The sequence below is a fragment of the Salvia splendens genome, chromosome 17 (genome assembly GCF_004379255.2).
Source record: "Salvia splendens isolate huo1 chromosome 17, SspV2, whole genome shotgun sequence".
In the NCBI taxonomy this organism is placed as follows: domain Eukaryota; kingdom Viridiplantae; phylum Streptophyta; class Magnoliopsida; order Lamiales; family Lamiaceae; genus Salvia; species Salvia splendens.
Window position 1 is genome coordinate 8,797,447 of NC_056048.1, and position 19,545 is coordinate 8,816,991.

Genomic DNA, 19,545 nt, shown 5'->3' on the forward strand with positions numbered 1-19,545 from the left:
TAAATGTTTTTCTTTTCCAATTAAATACTCCCTCCGTCCCAGACCTCTTCTTTAGGCGCCATGTGATCTTAGGTAACCTTATTTTACGTGTTAGGTAAAGTGAATAAAGTAAGAGATAGAGAATAAAGTAAGAGTAAAAGAGTTTTCATATTGAGTAATTGATAATCTTGATTGGGATAAATAAAAAGAAAAATGGGTTATCTTTAATGGGACGGAGGGAGTAGTAGAAAGGATAAGATTTTTTTGAAAATTTATTTGGCTTATTTTGTGCATACAAGGGCATCTGCAGCGGGAGCTCTTGCGGAAGGCGGGTCCGTGCAATTGGCACGGCGAGCGACGTGCCTGGCGCTGCACTCATGCTCTCGACACGGATGAGCTCGTCGCCAAGAGCACTGTCCTTGGCAGCGGACGGACACGTGGTGGCTTCTGGTTGGCAGTAACGCTAGATATCCGTTTTAAAAAAAATTTATTTGAAAATTTGAAAATCAGATTTAAATAAAAAAAATATTTTTCCACTTCCCAATAAAATATAACTATTTATTTATTTTTTTCATTTTTATCCCAAAATTCACATTTTAATCTATAAATAAATTCATTTCTCCCAAATAAAATCACCCAACACCCAAAATGTGTACTTTTCTTATTTTCCAAATTGAGTAAAGACCAAAACTGGTCCTGAACGTATGCTCATTTTATAATTTTGGTGTTATACTTTATCTTTTGAATTTTTGTATCCTGAACATTTCAACTCGGATCACAATTGGTCTTACACTAACAATTCCGTCAATTTTTAAACGGTCTTAACCCGATTTTTAAACTGTTTTAATCCGAATGAGACTGTTAAAACCATAAAAATGTTTTAACCCGAATGAGACTGTTAAAACCATCAAAATTGGTCAAAATCGGGTTAAAACCGTTTAAAAATTGACGAAATTGTTAGTGTAGGACCAATTGTGATCCGATTTGAAATGTTCAAGATGCAAAAATTCAAAAGATAAAGTATATGATCAAAATCGTAAAATAGACATGTTCAGGACCAGATTTGGCCTTTACTCTTTCAAATTCAATGGTATGTAATTTAAATGTTCATGGGTGTAATTTTTTTATTTTTAGGATTTTAATTATGTGCCTTTTTTTATTTTTAGGAATTTATAACATTATTTCCGGTTTTATTAACGCATTTTTTAATATTATGGAAATTTTTTTAGTATTTGAAGTATTCAAATTGAATAATAGAAAAGGGTAAGAGCATGTCTTGCGGAAGAGTACGGATGTGGATGCTCTAACAGAGAAAAATAGATGTTGCATTTTCGGCTACTGAATTTTAATGCAAAATTAATATACAAATAATAAAAAGTGATTAAAGTGTTACTAGTGAAAAAATTTGATTTGCCTCGTTAAAAAGAAAAATACTTATAATTTTTTTACTGACTTATTTTATTTGCTTTTTATTTATATGGTGAAATTGCATCAAGAGGTCCACAATTTTTTTCTATTTTCTTTATTTTATAATATTTTATATGTAAAACTGTTCTAGGTAAAAGTACCATTTGTGGAAAGTAGTATTCCCTTAGTCCCCTTGTTGTTTTCAGCAGTGACGACAAGTTTATCGTGATACTATTGTTGTTCTTGATCCGCTTGCACAAGCAATCGAACAATTTTTTTCAGATCAACCATACTTGGATTGAGAATGCAAATGAATATTTTTAGAGAGTAGAATGAGTGAGAGATAGTTTTTTATGTAAAAAATGGTGATGAACGGAATATATATAGATGATTTTGGGATAAATTGCAGAATAAAAAAAGAAGAGAAAAACAGTACTCCCAATTCAATTTTAATTTTAATTTTTTTAATACGAAAATTGGAATTTAACTTTATTAATTTTTTTGCTCGATTTAATAAAAATCTAAATTAAAACGGCAAAAACGACGTCCTTCGCGGGGCGTCACTGCCCCACTAAAGCACAACACGTAGGGGCAGCACGTGGCCCGTCGGAACGGATTCCTCTCTCCACACCGAGAGGCCCTTTGGACGGTTCACCTGCCCGAACTAGTTAAGGGACGCCGTTGTGGAACTATTAATACGGAATTGGTATAGCATGAAAGAAAGAGAAAAGTAATTAAAATGATATTAGTGGATAGTGAGACTCACCTTATTACTTGTAACACCCCTTACCCGGTTAGTTTTAACCGAATAAGTGACGTTACCTTTTGGTACGATCGATAAACAAAATCTGTCTATTTTTTTTACTTTTATGATAGTGTTGTATGTTGAGTGTTTGCAAAATGGGGTTAAAACTAACCGTGTAAGGGGTGTTACATTACTCATGTATGATAAAAAAGATTTCAAAAGTATTACACCACTAAGAGCATCCCCAACTTGACTCTTAGCAGTCTCCATCTCGTCTCAGAGTGTCGCAGAGACGAGATGGCTAAGAGATCGGGTTGGGAGTCTCCCGACTCCATAAAATCTCACAGGGGGAGAAATTTTGGAGACAGCTCGCCCCGCCTCCCCCCACCCACATGTGGCAAGCTTTGATTGGGCTCTGACGCCCACTCACCCGCGAGTGGGCGCTGATTATTGCCGTTTTGTTATATTTTTTTAAAACTCAGAATAATTCAGAAAAAAGGCCAAAATTAATAAAAGTTTTCCAATTTCCCAAAAGTTACAGTTTTATAGCCGTTTTTTTGTCATTTTTTTAATTATCAAATAATCCTAAACCTCTTCTATAAATACCCCATGTCTCACATAAATTTTTTACACCAAGAAACAGTATCTCATTCACTAAAATACTTCTCTCTAAAAATTATGTAATTTTAGGATTTGGCAATTATGTTTTTTTTGCTTTAAATAATGTGAATTGCGCTTCCAATTCGCAAGATCGAAATCGATTGCAAACAATAAATAGATAAACCAAAGCAGAAAAGTAAGAACAATGGAGTTACGTGGTTCGGTCGTAAGACCTACATTCACGGAGAAGTCGATCCAAACTTTATTCAATCACACCAAGAATACAACGAGAACAATAAACAATTGAGACGATCAAGAAAACACTCAAGCTCACTGATAGGACTTGTTACAAGCATGATTTTATAGGGGTTTATTACACTAACAAGGGTGATAATGTGCGAAAAAATGGTGAATTTAAGTGTGCAGGAGCAAAAAAAAAAGTGCTGAAGCTGCAGAGTGCATGAACAACTTGATCAACTCAGAAAAGAAGCGAAAAATGGCTAGAACAGAAGATAAGTTGATCAGTTGCGGACAAGCAATGGAGCCTGCCTAGCCAACAAGTTGATTAAGTGGAGTTCATCACATGAGATGATGAGTCATAGGAGAGAGAAAAGAAGATGTCATCTCAAGGGGCATTAATATCAAGATAGGATGAGCTTACCCTAGGGATTTGTGCTCAATGCCATACTATAAATAGTGGAGAGAGTGCACACAGAAGGGAGTTCGACATCATCATCTTCAATCACCACATTCCACACTTCACACCTTATTCGTAGCATGGAGCAAGCAAGTTAATAGCCGCCAGAGTCAACGTTCCACCTCTACTTTCATCTCTTCTTCCTCATCAAGGAAGGAGGGACCTGGATCTGCAAGAAGTTTTTCATCGTTTGTGTTTTCCTTACATCCCGAGGGGTTAAACAATTTCTACTCTGTTTTTAGTTTATCTTTCCCTAGCTTAGTTGTTTTTTTTTATGTTTTTCTCTTAGTTGCTACTCTAGTTACTTCCCTTTTGTTGATCGATCTTTAAATCTTTGTTTGGAATTCAGTTTTTGTTGCGTTTATTGAAGATCGTTTATGAAATGGAGTTTTTAATGCGAGTTGTTTTGGATATGATGTTCCCTGATTTAATTGTTTTCGTTTAGTTTTAGTTCTATTCTGATTCGAAGTTAGATCTGCATAATTTAGTAGTTTAAGTTTAGATCTGAGTCTAGATGGAGTTTGCGATGCAGGTTGGTTTGGATTTGTTGACCCCTGAGTTAGATTCTGTTCTGATGATTGCTTGTTGTTCTGTTTTCGATTTCTCGTAGTTAGATCTGAGTTTTTAGTTCGTCAACTTGCATGAGAATATGATAGATACTATAGATCTGTTTCCTTTACGTCCAATTTACTTGGATCTATGCTTTAATTTCTCTGTTTAAATCTGTCGTAGGTATATTTATTTAGTTGCTTAGTGAAAAAGAAGGTTGTAGTTTGTTAGCATAGCAGTTCCCGTCACCTTTTCATTGCTTACAGCTTTTCAGTAGTGCGCTTATATGTGTCAGTGGTCCTGAGTTGCTTTTACCTTTCCATTCTTTAGTTTAGTTGATCAATCCAGCAAGTTTCTTGGTTTTGAGTTTGTCTAAGTTAATTGATCCAGTTAGTTTAGTAAGTTGATCAGTTTAGTATATAGTTCAATTCTTAACCAACTGAAAAGCGTGGCCGCAGCCAAATACCTCCCAATGTCTCAAACACAACTCAACCCGCCTTTGTCCCTGAGGGATTCGACCCTTACTTCCCTTTACTAAATCATAGTATTGTGGGTTAAGGTCTTGAAGCCCTGAGTCTCTCCATTTGCATACCCAGCGACCAATAGTCGTTAGCCTGCTTGATCCATTCATTGTCTAACTTGATTAAGTTGCGCAAACTCTACATGTTTTTTAATTTGCATGACTCTGATATTCAGTCATTTTCACTCACATGCAAAGATGCTCTCCACAATTACAGCAAGAACACAATATGAACCTCACCAAGATAGTGTCTCTCCTTTTGATCTCTCTAAGCTCTCCTCTTATTTGAGCTGGAAGAAAATCGCTCCCTCAGAACCCCCAAATCTGTTATTAGCCGTTTCAAGTTTTCAACTGAAGCTGGCCAAAGTCAAATACAACTTTCCCTTATTTCACTTTAGTCCTCAACCACTTCTTTATTTGTTAGTTCTACCCCCAACAAATAAATTGTAATTTTAGAATTTTAATTATGTAATTTTTGAATTTTTTAATAAAAAATATGAATATTATTTTAAAAAATAATATTGCATCTCAATTTTATTTATATTTGTCTGGAAAAAAATTAAATTTGAATGGAAATAGTATGACCCATGAATAGTTAAGAAATGAGTTGGTTTGGAGATGGAGGGTTGCAAGTGCTATCTCTTGATGAAGAGATAGAGTAAAAAATGGTGTGGAGCCAATGAATACTGTAGAGATGAGATGAATTGGAGATGGAATAGAGCTAAGATTGGGGATGCTATATGTAAACTAATTTTGTTGGACAAACTAAAATGACAAAATGAGACAATTTTTTTAGGAAGGAGTATGAAACTAGTTTTTTTTTTCAAACACCTTCACGGTGAAGGGTTAGGCGGACCTCCAACCTGTCTATATCAAAACCAACAAGAAAGTTTTACATTGACCAAGCCCAAAAGTGACTTGATCCACAAAATGATACATATCAAAAACTCTAACTAAACTACTTGGATATCCCCACAAGCCGGGTATTATCCATCTAGCAAGAGCACTAAAAACAAACAAAACGACGTGGGTGATGACCAAGGGATGGCCAGGCCCAAAGGAAGTAGAAAACATACATATCAAAAACCAAAACCAAGTGTACAAAAAGTCATCCATCTCGATATCTGAATTTGGGGTTCGGGCCTCCCATGACCCCTTCCTAGGATGACACTGGATTTTATTCACTTTTATTCTAAAGAGTTTAAGAACAGAGAAAAAGTTATTGGATATTTTAAGGTAGGAAAATACAATAAGGTAAAAAGAGAAAAGATTATTGAATGTTTTAAAGTAGGAGAAAAAATGAAAAGATTATTGAATGTTTTAAAGTAGGAGAAAAAATAAAGCAAGACATAGAGAAATGTTGTTGGATATTTAAAACTAAATTTTCTAGTATAATGAAGTGTTCATCGTTGCTCTTTAATCATCATACCTTTATGGTTCCTGAGCTACATCTATCTGGACACAACATTTTCTGCCATTCTTCACAATAGTATTTTTAGTACTCTTGATTTTAGTAAAAAAAATTTAATAAAACAAGAGAGAAATGTAATTAAAATTTTAACTATTTCTTAAATGCAAAAATGAAAGTGGATAAATTTAGGTGGGATGAAGGGAGTACGTCTGAATTGGAATTAGTTAGACCATCCACTACGCGTCCCGCGAGCGGCTCGTGTTCCGTCCCGGAGGGACGGTTCCGCCGCGGGACGCGTTGCAGCGTTGCTCCGGTCCCCAGCCCGTCCCGGAGCCCATCGCTGCAGGACTCGAGACGCGACGTCCCGCCACGCGCCCGGGCGACGTGTCGAGCGCCCGATGCACGCGTGACGCCCACTCGCTGGCCCGCGAGTGGGCGTCGTCACTGATGACGCAATAATTATTTTATTTTTAAAAAAATTCGAAATTAAAAAAAAAATTCAAACGGTAATAATACCGTTTTGTTTTTTATTTTCAATTTTTTTTAATTTTTTTATTTATTTACTCTATAAATAATCCTATTTCATACTCATTTCACACACAAATACACATTTATTCCTCTCAAATCCTCTTTATATCCACTCCAATTTAAATCAACTCAAACAAATGGATCATTTTGAGCAAATGCGTCAAATAATGGAACAATCGCTTGAAGAAAATCGACGCCGAGAGGCACAAAGGCACCCACCCAACCGTTGTACTCGAGGCCGTTGCCGACTATCGGCTTTGGATCTGGCACGCGTACTTCGGGGTCCCTGGCTCGAACAACGACATAAACGTGCTCCACCAGTCCGACCTCTTTACCGAAGTTTTGGATGGTAAAGCGCCGGCCATCAACTTCGTCGCCAACAACCGGCTGTATAAAATGGGGTACTATCTGGCCGACAACATCTACCCGAAGTGGCCGACCTTCGTGAAGACGTGCAGCAGGCCTGCGAACCCAAAGCAGGCTCTTTTTGCGCAGAAGCAGGAGGCTGCTCGCAAAGATGTGGAGAGGGCGTTCAGGGTTCTCCAAGCGCGCTTCAACATCATCAAAGCCCCGGCTCGTTCGTGGTTCATGGAGAGCATGGTCGACATCATGTATACGTGCATAATCTTGCACAACATGATTGTCCAAGACGAAGGACCCGAGGCGGGAAATTGGTTCGACCCCGAATCCCCCGGAAGCTCAACCGCAAGTAGTCCGCCGCGAAGTGGAGCGCATCCGTCAATACAAGAACGGTTGTCTATTCGGGCAAGGACACGCGACTCTAGCGCCCACGCCCAACTCCAAGAGGATCTAATTGAGCACATTGGGAAAACTTTGGCAGAGAAAATTAAATTATTTCATTTTAATTTTTTTAGGATTTTAATTATGTCTTTTTTTCTATTTTTTTTAATTTTAATGTTGTTTTCATTTTAATGAAGTTTGTTTTTTTAATTGAATTTAGAGCATCAAATTATACAAAGTTAATTTATGTCTTTTTTTATTTATTTTGGCACGAATTTAATTATGTATTTTTTTGGATTTTAAGTTGTAATTTTATTTTATTTAATGAAGTTTGTTTTTTTAATTGAATTTGTTGGAAAAAAAATAAAACACTGAAATTGAATGAATAGTAATTTAAGGGACGGTTAAGGGACGGAGCGTTGCAGGTTCCGTCCCTTAGTTAAGGGATGTAGGAATAAAGTACAGTGTGCCCCTCAAATAGTAGTTTAAGGGACGGTGAGGGGATAGCGTATTGGACGTCTTAGGTGACTTATTAGTAATGTCTAAAAGAAATCAATGTAAGCACAATATTCTATCTTAACAAGCTGAATTAAATGGACTGTTGTCAGGTGAAAGTCCACTGGCAACTTTCTAGGCATAGATCAACTGCAAGCATCAATATATCAAGAAAGTAAAAAATATCAAAATTTACAAATTTTGAGAAATTTAATGGGTTGTCCTTATACGATACTTTAACGGTAAGAAATTAATGTATAACAAAGAGGATTCAGACTGGGGATGTCAATCGGGCCGGCCTGTCGGATTTCGGGCCAACCCTACTCGAATTGCGGGTCAACCGGGTGCGGGCTAATCGGGTTGTAATTTCTTTCGGGTTATAAAAGCTCAGCCCTAACCCTAAAAGCTCGGGTTTCGGGCTAGCCCAACGGGTTAATCGGGTTGCTACCGATAATATTAATATGCGATCAATCCAATAAATAATGATTAAAATTACTAATATTCATACAAGGTAAAACATTTAATTATGATATATTTGAGATATATGCTTAAACTCAATCATAAACATGATCAAATACTAATATTTGAGATATGTCGTAGAATTTTAATGCATGTTTTAGAAATTTAAATATTTTTTTTGTGAATTTGAAGTTTTTAATTTATTTATCAATTATTATATTAATAAAAATTTAATATATAATATGTATATTTAATATAAAATCGATAGTTATTTTTTAGTTAAAATTAATCAATGAAATGTCGAATTAGAATTAAAAAAAATAGAATAATAAAAATTTTATAGGGTTTTCGAGCCAGCCCATCGGGTTTTCGGGTTTGGCCCTAATGGGTTGCGAGTTAATCGAGTGCGGGCTAATCGGGTTTTGATTTTATCGGAATAGAAATTTCCAACCCTAACCCTGTAAATTTGGCGGGCTATTCAGGCAGCCAACGAGTTACGGGGTATATTGACATCCCTAAATTTCAGACCACAATCAAAGTGCAAAAATTGATCTCATTTTGAGTTTTAAATCGATAAAATGGGTATCAAATCTCTAAGAAGACATCAAATCATCCTAAGCTAGACCTGGTAACTTCATACGCCAAGAAGCATGCTGCATTTGCAGGAACGCTGCGGGCCATGGCAGGCCCGAACCCCTTGTACAGGCCTTTAACTCCTTCAGCCTTCAAGATCTTTTTGAATGCATCAATGGAGCCTGAAAACTTGGGATTCTTATAGTCATCCACCTGAATACTGCTCTTCACAACATCCGTTGGGTACACAGCGAGCCAGAATGCGCCTCCGGCTAGACCTCCGGCCAGCATCAGCGGGCCCCTTCCCAGACCCGAAGTGTCTCTCCCACCAGCCATATACTGCTTCAGTCCTTCATACACGCCAAACATGGCAGCATTGCCTGGTATCTCTCGTGCCATCGTTGGAACCAAACCCTTGAACAAGCCCCTCGAACCTCCTTCTGACTGAAGGACTTGTCTCGCAACATCCACTGGGCCACCATACTTCGGAGCAGTTGCTCCTGCGCCAATAGTTGCTAGTGCACTCTGGGCTTGTAGTCTGCATCAGAGAACACCATGATTTTGCGTATAGACATTAAACTAATAATCAAACAGTAGTCAGTTGTCCAACTCTTGTACATTCTCCATAAATGAACATTCCATAGATATATTACACATTATCATTTTACTTCCATCAGAGCTGATTCAGTCACATAATGATATGCTACTTTACCACTGGTTAGTGATCCTAGCTCAGGGAAAAGATGAACTGGGCATCCAAGCATTAGGTCACACAGTTACTGGATACAAGTTCTACCCCATATGTAACTTTATCTTTCTTTTACAAAACCTTTACTGATGAAACAACCGTTTATTGAAAACATCTACATAACAAAGGAGTTTAGTATATCACACTAATCTAAGCTAGTCTTGCAGCTGAAAACTGACCTGCATTTGATCAACTCGGTAGGGCAGGCGAGAAGGGAAACAGCAACTCCAGCTCCAGCCCCACAAACGATCTGCTGGTTCACTGTGAGAGGAGCACCAGGTTCAGACCTCAGCAACACTTCCATCTGACCTCGGACTGTAAAGAGCACTGCATTAAGGGCTGCCACAGTGGCAAGAGGGGCTCCCATGCCCTTGTACAGACCCCCCGCACCTTCAGCAGCTATTGTTTTTTTTACAGCATCTATAGCACCAGCATATTTCGGCAGCTGTCCAGGAAGGGGAACGGGCTGACTTTGGAGCTTGACCTTAATGGTATCGAATGGATGTCCGCATACCAATTGTGCTGCCCCTCCAATGGTACCAGCGGTAAGATCTTTAGCTACGTCACCCATCTATACAAGTCTTGTAACAAGAAAGTTAGAAACACAGAGTTTTATACAAACGTACTCTTACAAACCGCCATAGGCCTGGATAATTTTTTACAACTATTTAACTGTCCACCAACTCTCTAGCAAACAAATCCACAACTCCGTTGACAGAAAAATCATCAAAACAGGAATATTTGTATATTCAACAATTCATGTTTATGGATGAAAACAACATTTCACAAACATCACAAAATTTGGCTTACAACATTTCAACTTGTATTACCAATGTTCGGAAAGGGAAACAAACACAAATAATCACGAAGATAACAGAGATGAACACATGAACTGTTTACCCCGTTAGATACTATGTTTATCTATGTCTGGGTGCCAAGCCACAGATCTTCAGTGTATAATTTGTGGCCGCCCAATTTACAATCAGAGAATAGCTTTATACTACAAATTAACATATTTCCCCTTGCATAAGAAGTTTATAATCTAATAAACTCATAGAAAATATAAATTAGCCCACTTGTATAAGAAAATATAAACTATATTGCAAAAAACATCCAGATCTCAAACACGAAAAGTATCAAAACAGAATCCAGATTCCGATTTAACTAGGACTGTGCGTCAAATTCTAGTCAAACATGAGATGCAGTCATCTTGCAGAATCCAAAAATACTGTGATGAAACGGTATATACAAAGTGAAAAATTATAAACGGAGCTCGTAATAAAAATGAATTACAGTGAATCTGAGAGATGTAGGACTAGTTGAATCACAAATAAACTTATTATTCAAAAAAGCACCTTGTTGGATTCTGCGTTAATCGCAGATGACGATGACCTAGAGCGAATGAATACCCAAGCGAATCACATAAACGGACGATGTATAATCACATCGTCATACCTTCATGTGTATATACTGATACAAATATGCAGCGAATCTTTTAAATTAGGGAAAGGAAATACTATATGGAATAAGTTCAGAATATAATAAGACAAATTTTTGCAACCTCTATGTGCCATGGAAGTGAGCTATTTTTTATTATTAATGGGTAAATAAAATTCATAATATAAATGCAAAACAAATAACTTCATTGGAAATGTAGTTGTGAAGTAGTGTGCATATGCAAGAGATCGTACAGCGACCAAATGAGTAAAATATTATTTGATTATTTTATTTTATTTTATTTCTTGAAGCACCAAATTTGATAACAATATCTTTTTTTTGGAAAGATTCAAATTAGTGATTTTTAAAATCTTGTAAATTTGTTTGGATTCAACTATTTTGGTATGAGAATACCGTTCATTAATTGAAGAATCAAAATTAAAACCGATTTCGATTATTGGAACGAGATAATTTTCGGTTCGGTTAATCGATCAAATTGTTTGTTATGACAGAATCGATTGAATATTCACCTCTAATGTACCAATAAATTAGTTGGTTCTAAGAGATTCAAAAGCAAAAGTCTTTCAATAAAATCACCATAGATAAAATGAAAAAAAAAGATGGCTATTAAAAAATCGAGATGACACAAGTTTCATTCAGTCCATTGAAAAAAATCAATGGATAATATTTTACTATTTCGTAGATTTTCCTTCTTTTAAGTCTTGTTTTTTTTCTTTCAATTTGTGAATTAGAACTCATTCGATACCCTAAATTTCTACTTCTATCTTTGTCTGACATTTTATTTTCTCCGCCCCTTTGTAGTTGTCTTTCCTGTATCATGTTAGAGCATTAGCATTGGTGCGGATGTTCCGGCGGACATCCTCATGGACATCCCAAAAAAACCTTTTGCCACGTCATACGGACATCTCACTGCGGATGTCACCTCATACGGATATCCCACTGCACAATGACGGACATCCCCAAGCACATTCCGACGGACTTCCCACAATAATAAAAATTCACAAATTTACAAATTAAACAATTTCTGGAATTAAACAATTTACGGAATTAAAATTTCGACACAAATGGGGAAAAAATTCCATTAAATAAAAAAAAGAAAAGTACATTTCACCAAATTTTAAAAAAATACATTTCAATAATTAAAAACTACATCAACGACGACCCCTCCGCGGACGATGCATCCTAAAACGTCGCCGGAACATGTTCTCCCCATATCATGGCTCCGGAGCGAAGTAATCCTCGTACAACCGACGGTGTGCAGCGAGGTGGTCCCGGGGTACTATAGATCAACGATGGATGGGTCGAGGTACCGACGGCTCCAAGGCCACTTGTTCCTCCCTATCCGCTGCCTCCCGCACACGTGCATGAATCAGCTGCATCATGTGTTCATAATGCCCACCACTACCACTACCACTACCACTACCAGCCATTACGAATATATAAAAGAAATTTAGAGAGAGAGAAACTTGTTAAAACAAGTGGTGCAAATGAAATGAAGTTCAACGAGCCATATATATAGACTTTTAAACAAAAAAAATTTAAAAATTAAAAATCGAGACGTCCGCACGGACGTCTGCGGAACTCCGGTGTCTGCAGCGGACGTCCGTATCCGTCGCGACCTTGCACAATGGCGGACGTCCCTCGCGGACGTCTGGCACGCCGGTCGGACGTCTGCCGGGACGGGCGCCATTGCCGATGCTCTTACATTGTCTTACTTTATTTATCTCTCTCATCTATCTCGTTATCTCTCACATAGCTTATTGTCGACAACGGGATTGCCGCTTGCCTGATGTTGTTAGGATATCGACTTTGCTTCTACCGACAACCGCTATATATATCTCTAGCTTCCATTGCTCATCCTCTAATTCTTTCTCTCTCTCTCGATATATCTCTTTCATTGTCCCTTAGGGCAACACTCCATTGTTTCAATTGCTTATAGTGATGTTGACACAGATAAATACTACCTTTGTCCCGCATTAACTGTCACATTTACTTTTCTGCACTCGTTTTGCAAAAATGATAGTAATAAATAGTTAAAGTCGAGAAATAGTAAAATAAAAGAGAATAAGGTGCAAAAGAGTTTCTTTACATTTTTTTCTTCTTTACATTATTCTCTCTTACTTTACTATTTCTCCACTTTAAGTATTTATTATTATTTTTATAAAACGAGTGCAGAAAAGTAAATGTGACAGTTAATACGGGACGGAGATACTATTACATCAATTACCACTGAAATTGTATTGTGTATTGTATTAATCATTTCTTAGAAAACAATTATCACTAGTATAATAAATTAAAGAGCTTTTATTTCCAGGCCCACCATCTATGTCACCCTCAAGCTATAGTACTTCCCTTGAGATTTTCCACACCATCAAGCAAAACACAACAAATATATTGTTAATAGCACTTCTTATTGTTCAACAAATTTTTAACATTTTTTAGCTTATAGTAACATGAATTGGATATGAATCACCTACTTCTGTTCCGGTCAAAATGACGTTGTTTCTCACCGTTTCTCGAAATGAATTTTTAAGCCTGTTTCTTGACCAACACCAGTAGGGCACAGAAGAGGATCCTCATCCCTACAAACTGAGGGCACTAAATTGGCATTACTTAACTCACTTTATTTTACAAAATGATACAAAATCAAGATTTGAATGAGCATTATCAAAATTTCTTGAAGAGAACCAATGATATAGTCCAGAGATTACAAATGAATATGGATTCCTAATTAGTTTCAGTATCATCATCATCATCATCATTTGTATTGTCAACTTGGGTATCTTGATTCATCATGAACCTCCAGCTATCACCTTCCTCTATTTCCCACTGCCTCTTCAATTCATAGATGGTTTTGGCTGCAGCTGCCGCGATTGCAGGATTGCTATCTTTGGCCAGCCTCTGCAAGTATGTAAGCGTTAAGCTTTGTACTTCAGAGGGAGAATGGTCTCAAGAGAGTGACTAAGAACTACCTGCAGAGCTCCCATTCCAGCATTTCCTAGAGTCCACATTGATGGAGCGGTTGATAATGCATTTGCTAGAGCTCTCCTGCTCATTGAAGATACATATAACCGAAAGATAAGAAATTCTGAGATCATGCATCAATGATGTGTGTGTGGAGGTAACAGGAAAAACTGACTCACGTATAGTTCACAATATCAATGTTTAATGCTAGTTGATGAACTAGATATGATACAGGAACGAAGAAGGGACTGGTAGAGATACCTGGTGCTGACATCAGGAGAGCTCGAGCACTCTGCCAATAGAGATACACTGCTTTTTCCATCCATTGCATCCAGGTCAATAAGAGCTGCCACAAGCAACTCCAACTGCTCCAAACAGAGAACAAGTATATAGGAAAAGAACTGGGAATTGAGAATCTACTTAACTGTATTCAATTGAATCAGACCTCTTCAGGATCGGTATAGTCAATTCCATCAGCTACAGAAAGTGCAACAGCCATGCTCTCATAAGCTTCCTGAGTTACAGAAAGGCACGGCATAAGGATATTTCTAACTTGATAGCAAGTATGTATAAATGTTGTCTACACTAACCTGAATGGCATCAATACGATCTATAGATACCTCCCCTGGGAGAAACTCAAGAGTTTTCCCGTTCTTTTCTAGTGTTACATGCCTGCTGGCCTCCGTAGCATCTGCAGGATCACTTTTCCTGCATGGACATTATGTTTTTAGTCAGGAAGTATTCATATATCTTGAACAATGAGGAAGGTATACTGTTGTTAGAAACTCACGATCTCTGCATTTTGCTCACCATCATATCATGAATGTTTTTGAGAAACTGCAACTCCAACAAACAGAATATTTGAATCCTCAAATAATTAATATAAAAGGAAAGGACATGTATTTCCAGTAGAAGGGCAACTGAAGTTGTGAAAACTACAAATAAAACAAACTTTTATGATAAATATACCTCCAACGCCATCAGAGAATCTTCCATAGCACGTCGTTTGGCAGCAAAGTCAGCTCGCTTTAAATCAGCCTGAACAAGAGCACAAAAAGGCTATTTCAGCAAACAGAAGACTTCCGATCATCATTCAAAGTTCCAATATCAGTCAGAAGCCTCTTAGTATGTGGCCATTTAGTTAAAGGCATTCAACCCACTAGAAAACAGGGGAGAAAAGAATACACCACAAACAAAACCCTGTTTTAATAGGAAATCAAACATGCAACTCAAGAATCAAGATAAAGATGTTCTGACTGATTGAAAAGCTCTATAAAGGCAGCTTAAGCACCATACTGACCTCCAAAGCACCATCACTCCAGTGTTTGTCAGTAGCACTTTTTAATCTTGATTCAGCCAATTTTCTCAGAATCTGCACATAGTAACCAGAAGAGGTTGATTTAGAGATCTTCTTTACTTTATATTTTAGGAACAGACGGGGATTGGGGGATGGAAATTCCTTACTGTAGCAACATGATGAAGCCTTTCAGCTCTTTTCTTTACATCATTATCAATTTTCTCTGTGTCTTCCCTAGCACGTGCTACCACATAACAAAAGTGGTTATTGCTTGATCAATCATAACTGAGTTCAGCATCATATACATTTTTTAGATTTTCCCAAACTCACTAAAGTAGTTGCATCTGTAAAAGTTGATTTTCATAGTTGTGTTCATATGATTGGATATGTGTCTAAAAGTAAAATGTAGATAAAAGAAGCATATAAGTTAAGTCCTTATGCATGCATATTAGGAAGTACTTCTAGTTTATTTCTGATGTATAATTACAAACACTTGAACCTAAGTCTATATGCCACTCCAATATTGTTGCTGAGAAATGCTTACCATCAAGTTTGAGGAACTCTGAACCAAGAAAGGCAACATCTTGTCGTGCACGAGCATCCAACTTCATTATGCCCCTGAAATGTAAATTATAATTTATAGGTGGTATTACCGAGCGGACATGAAGATTGTTCATCTGGATTGAATTCTTGAAACTGCTGAAGCTATAGAAACTTAAAAGAGATAGCCTAGTGCTTAAAAATTGGACAGTCATTTCTAGCCCTTTCATTCATGAATTATGCACCATTTGAGAGTTGAGACATATTTGCATGCTTCAGCTAATCCTTGACTAGATGAGATGGTTTTTCCAGTCTCTGTGGGATTCTCATCTCCACTTTGAGATCTATGCAAACAAAAGCATAAACTATCAAAATTAACCTCCAGAACAGCTTGGCTTATCAGAAAATCCTGATTATACAAAATATTATGGTGCACAATGATGTAGTATTTGACGTTTACTACAACTAACCAGATTTTAAAAGATGACGACAAAGAACATTCGTCTAAAATGTAATGTAACCATAGCTATGAGAAGACAACTAAATGCTCAACTACTCAATTGAAATGTAAAATTCATACTTAATTTTATTAGAAAAGGCTCAGTGAAGAGATTGAAATCCCAAATAGCAGGTGGTTATCGAGAATCATGTTGCGTAACGGAGTAGATGATTTATCATTCTCAAACAAAGCAATGTATACCTGGATATAACCGAACCATCACGATGGCTCCTCCCACGCTCTTTTGTTTCTGTATTTTGTGTTTCTGTTGATTGGCATACCAAAGAAAATCCTCGCAGTTCAATATGTACATTTAACTTTCGACCTAATGGCCAGAATCGCTTTGAACTGAATTTCAAGTTAGGCAGCGACAGATGTCTTGTTCCCTGTCTACGATGATTTGCTCCTTGGCTTATGATACACTTAGTGTGCTGCATTGATCTCGCAGATGAATAAACAACACCATTTACTTTAGCCATGGATTCGACTCAATGCTCCTATCGCAGCTAGGCTTAAGATGAAGAGATGAATAAATGATGAATGCAGAAAGCAGACAGTCTGAGCTAGAGATTTTTCCCAGGATTTGAGGCTGTAGAGATACAAGGCAGACATCAGTCATCATGTAAATTTTTGTATGATATCTCATATAGATGATTCTCACATTTATGATATCTCATGTTAACGAAGATCAACTTCTTCTCATGTACATAGTTCTTGCTGAAACTAACACTACTTAAATCCTTTTAACATAGAAACCTCAGTTGTTAATCAAGAGTAGCATGAGTTGATGTTAGTTGCCAAATTCCATTATAAGCTAAATTTTAGTTTCAGTCATACTGACACAACAATCAAACCCTTTGAAAAGTATAGCATTGAATTCATTTAGAAGCAGTAAAACTGATCCCTGAATACCCAAACCTTTCCATAATTTCACAGACAGCACCGACAATAAAAGCCCTAAATTCAAGCGCAGTAAAAGCCCGCGCACAGCAACAAATTATATTGTGATTGGACAAGTAAAATGGAAAGGGATATACCAACCTGAGTTGGAATCACCAATGAGAGAGAGAAATCGAGGAAAGATTGGGGTGAAATTGTAACCACAAGCGCAGCAAGTGGACCCTCAACGGCCAACAAAACACGTCTCCATTGGCCGGCCCCATTGCCATGCTTCCTCATCATTCCCTTAATTACGCCATAATTTGCTTTCGCTGATAATTATGTACTCGTACAATTTACAAACGACAAAAACTTCACTAATTATCTTAAATAAAATAATACTCACTTTGTCTCATAAAAGTATGGGCGATTGATACATACGAGCTAGAATTAAGATAAAATTGGTAAAATAAGAAACAGGAGGAGAAACGTAGTTAAAATAGTGTTAGTGGATAGTGAGAATATTAGTGTTTTAAATTTGAATGGTGATATAAGTTGTAAATAACTTATAGAGGTAATATATTGGGATAACTTTCCATAAATAGAATATTCATATTTTTATAGGGCGAACAAAAATGAAAAGTGCACGTATTTTTGCGTGACGTCGTAATAATAATATGATGATACGAGAGATTATATGGGCTTCATGTTCGGTTGGCCTACACTTGTAACTTCCAATTTATGCATATTTTTGTATTAGTCTTTTAGTACTTTATTTAATTGTTCATTAACTGCCAAAAAAATTATTTAATAATTGCATAAAATATGAAAACATTGATTTTAGCTATCAATCACTATTCTCGTAGAGGGGCTGTCTCAACACTTGATAAACTTATAGGCATTCATTTTTCATTATTATATGAAGAATTTCAAAAACTAACATTATAAAAAACATAGAAGAAGTAATATAATGTAACATAAGTATCTAGCTATCTTTTGGGACCAATTGATCAAGTGTACAAGGTACACACGAATTGTAATTTGCAATCTCATAAAGCTCGAAAGTTACATTTGTTGATACACACATTAAATACACAAGTACTATAAATTTATAATAAGACATGATAGAATTGGGATTATATGATGACCCATATTTAGGAGGATAATCATAATAACTATATAAAAATGATACCTGTAATTAACAAAATGATATTTCTTTCAGCATGTATGCATTCAATAAAATGATACTCTTTCTACATGTATAAAATGATGTTTAATCATAATAACTATATAAAAATGATACCTGTAATTAACAAAATGATATTTCTTTCCGCATGTATGTATTCAATAAAATGATACTCTTTCTACATGTATAAAATGATGTTTGTAATCAATAAAATGATATTTTGTTTGTATAAAATGATTATGTTTCTATAAAAATGATACTCTTTATCAATAAAATGATACTCACTCCGTCCCCAAAAAGTATGAACTTTAGGTTTACGGTACGGGGTTTTAATAAATAAGGGAAAAATTAAGAGAGAGAAAGGGTAGTGGAAATAATGTTAGTGGAGAGTGTGGTCCATATTATTATAATGGTATAAGTGTTAATGGTGATGGTATAAGTTGTAAATAAAATGATGTGTAGGGGTAGTATGTTGTTTGAATTTTTCAAAATTAGAAAGTTTATACTCTTTAGGGACGGACAAAAAGAAAATAGTTCATACTCTTTGGGGACGGATGGAGTATATTACATGTATAAAATGATACTCACACTTAATATGATATAAATTCAACATACAATTATATTTTAGCGAAAATGATATTTTTTGTCCATAAATGATAGTTTCAAGATGATTTAAATTTAGCATACAATAATATTTTAGCGAGTATGATCCATAAAATGACAGTTTTGGAAAAGTTATTATGGTTATCACCGTAATTATAGCTATCATTCTAATGCACCCCAAACATAATATCTATCATGGATATTCACTTTCGCTAATTTTATAATTAGTTGTATTTTTTGTTATTATATGAATAATACCTAAAAATGGCTTTCTAAATTATATGATTATCACCCTAATTATAGTTATCATTCTAATGCACCCAAACAAATATCTATCACATATATTCATTTTCTCTAACTTTATAATTAGTTTTATTTTTGTTATAATATGTAAATTTATTTGTACAATTGTTATTATTATTTTTATTTAGATTAGAAAACTTACTTTTTGTATTTCCAATATTTGTGTTTTAAACATAATTCTACAATTTTAATGATCAGTAATAATGGTAGTACAAAATAAGAAAATCCCCGGGGAGTTTTTTTTCGAGGTAGAGACTAATTTTTCGTGTTGATTAACAAACTGCAAACAAATAGATGATTTTATAAGAATACTGAGAAATGTGATTGGTGATATAAGCTGAAATGGTTTTAATCCATCCAACGG

General features: G+C 36.0%; 2 protein-coding genes across 5 annotated transcripts; both read right to left on the reverse strand.

Moving 5' to 3' along the window:
* Window positions 1–8,664: 8,664 nt before the first annotated feature.
* LOC121775112 (mitochondrial carnitine/acylcarnitine carrier-like protein) lies at window positions 8,665–11,024 on the reverse strand. 2 transcript variants are annotated; one of them, XM_042172087.1, is made up of 3 exons: window positions 10,808–11,024; window positions 9,632–10,033; window positions 8,665–9,242 (listed from the first exon to the last, which is right to left on the reverse strand). In XM_042172087.1, exons 2-3 carry the CDS (start codon window positions 10,021–10,023, stop codon window positions 8,741–8,743), a joined length of 894 nt encoding a protein of 297 aa, XP_042028021.1. In that variant the 5' UTR covers window positions 10,024–10,033; window positions 10,808–11,024; the 3' UTR covers window positions 8,665–8,740. The 2 variants fall into 2 exon arrangements, with proteins under 2 accessions (XP_042028021.1, XP_042028020.1); XM_042172086.1 differs by having other exon boundaries at window positions 9,632–10,023; window positions 10,808–11,022.
* Window positions 11,025–13,483: 2,459 nt separating this feature from the next.
* LOC121773604 (senescence-associated protein SPA15, chloroplastic-like) lies at window positions 13,484–17,388 on the reverse strand. 3 transcript variants are annotated; one of them, XM_042170494.1, is made up of 12 exons: window positions 17,252–17,388; window positions 16,412–16,799; window positions 15,716–15,789; window positions 15,339–15,415; window positions 15,175–15,246; window positions 14,844–14,912; window positions 14,665–14,711; window positions 14,465–14,582; window positions 14,320–14,388; window positions 14,136–14,239; window positions 13,883–13,958; window positions 13,484–13,811 (listed from the first exon to the last, which is right to left on the reverse strand). In XM_042170494.1, the coding sequence occupies exons 2-12, from the start codon at window positions 16,687–16,689 to the stop codon at window positions 13,638–13,640; spliced, it is 1,158 nt and encodes a 385-aa protein (XP_042026428.1). In that variant the 5' UTR covers window positions 16,690–16,799; window positions 17,252–17,388; the 3' UTR covers window positions 13,484–13,637. The 3 variants fall into 3 exon arrangements, with proteins under 3 accessions (XP_042026428.1, XP_042026429.1, XP_042026427.1); XM_042170495.1 differs by lacking the exon at window positions 17,252–17,388 and adding an exon at window positions 17,129–17,249; XM_042170493.1 differs by lacking the exon at window positions 17,252–17,388 and adding an exon at window positions 16,872–17,079.
* Between the last annotated feature and the right edge of the window lie 2,157 nt (window positions 17,389–19,545).

Bases quoted from the DNA above. Each gene is read 5' to 3' on its own strand.
- LOC121775112 (XM_042172087.1), bottom strand. From the start codon at position 10,023: ATGGGTGACGTAGCTAAAGATCTTACCGCTGGTACCATTGGAGGGGCA. The intron at 9,243-9,631 runs GTCAGTTTTCAG...TCTCTGATGCAG, and splicing joins ACCGAGTTGATCAAATGCAG to ACTACAAGCCCAGAGTGCAC.
- LOC121773604 (XM_042170494.1), bottom strand. From the start codon at position 16,689: ATGGCTAAAGTAAATGGTGTTGTTTATTCATCTGCGAGATCAATGCAG. The intron at 14,712-14,843 runs GTATATTTATCA...TTGGAGTTGCAG, and splicing joins ATTCTCTGATGGCGTTGGAG to TTTCTCAAAAACATTCATGA. The intron at 13,959-14,135 runs GTATCTCTACCA...TTCAATGAGCAG, and splicing joins TCTCCTGATGTCAGCACCAG to GAGAGCTCTAGCAAATGCAT.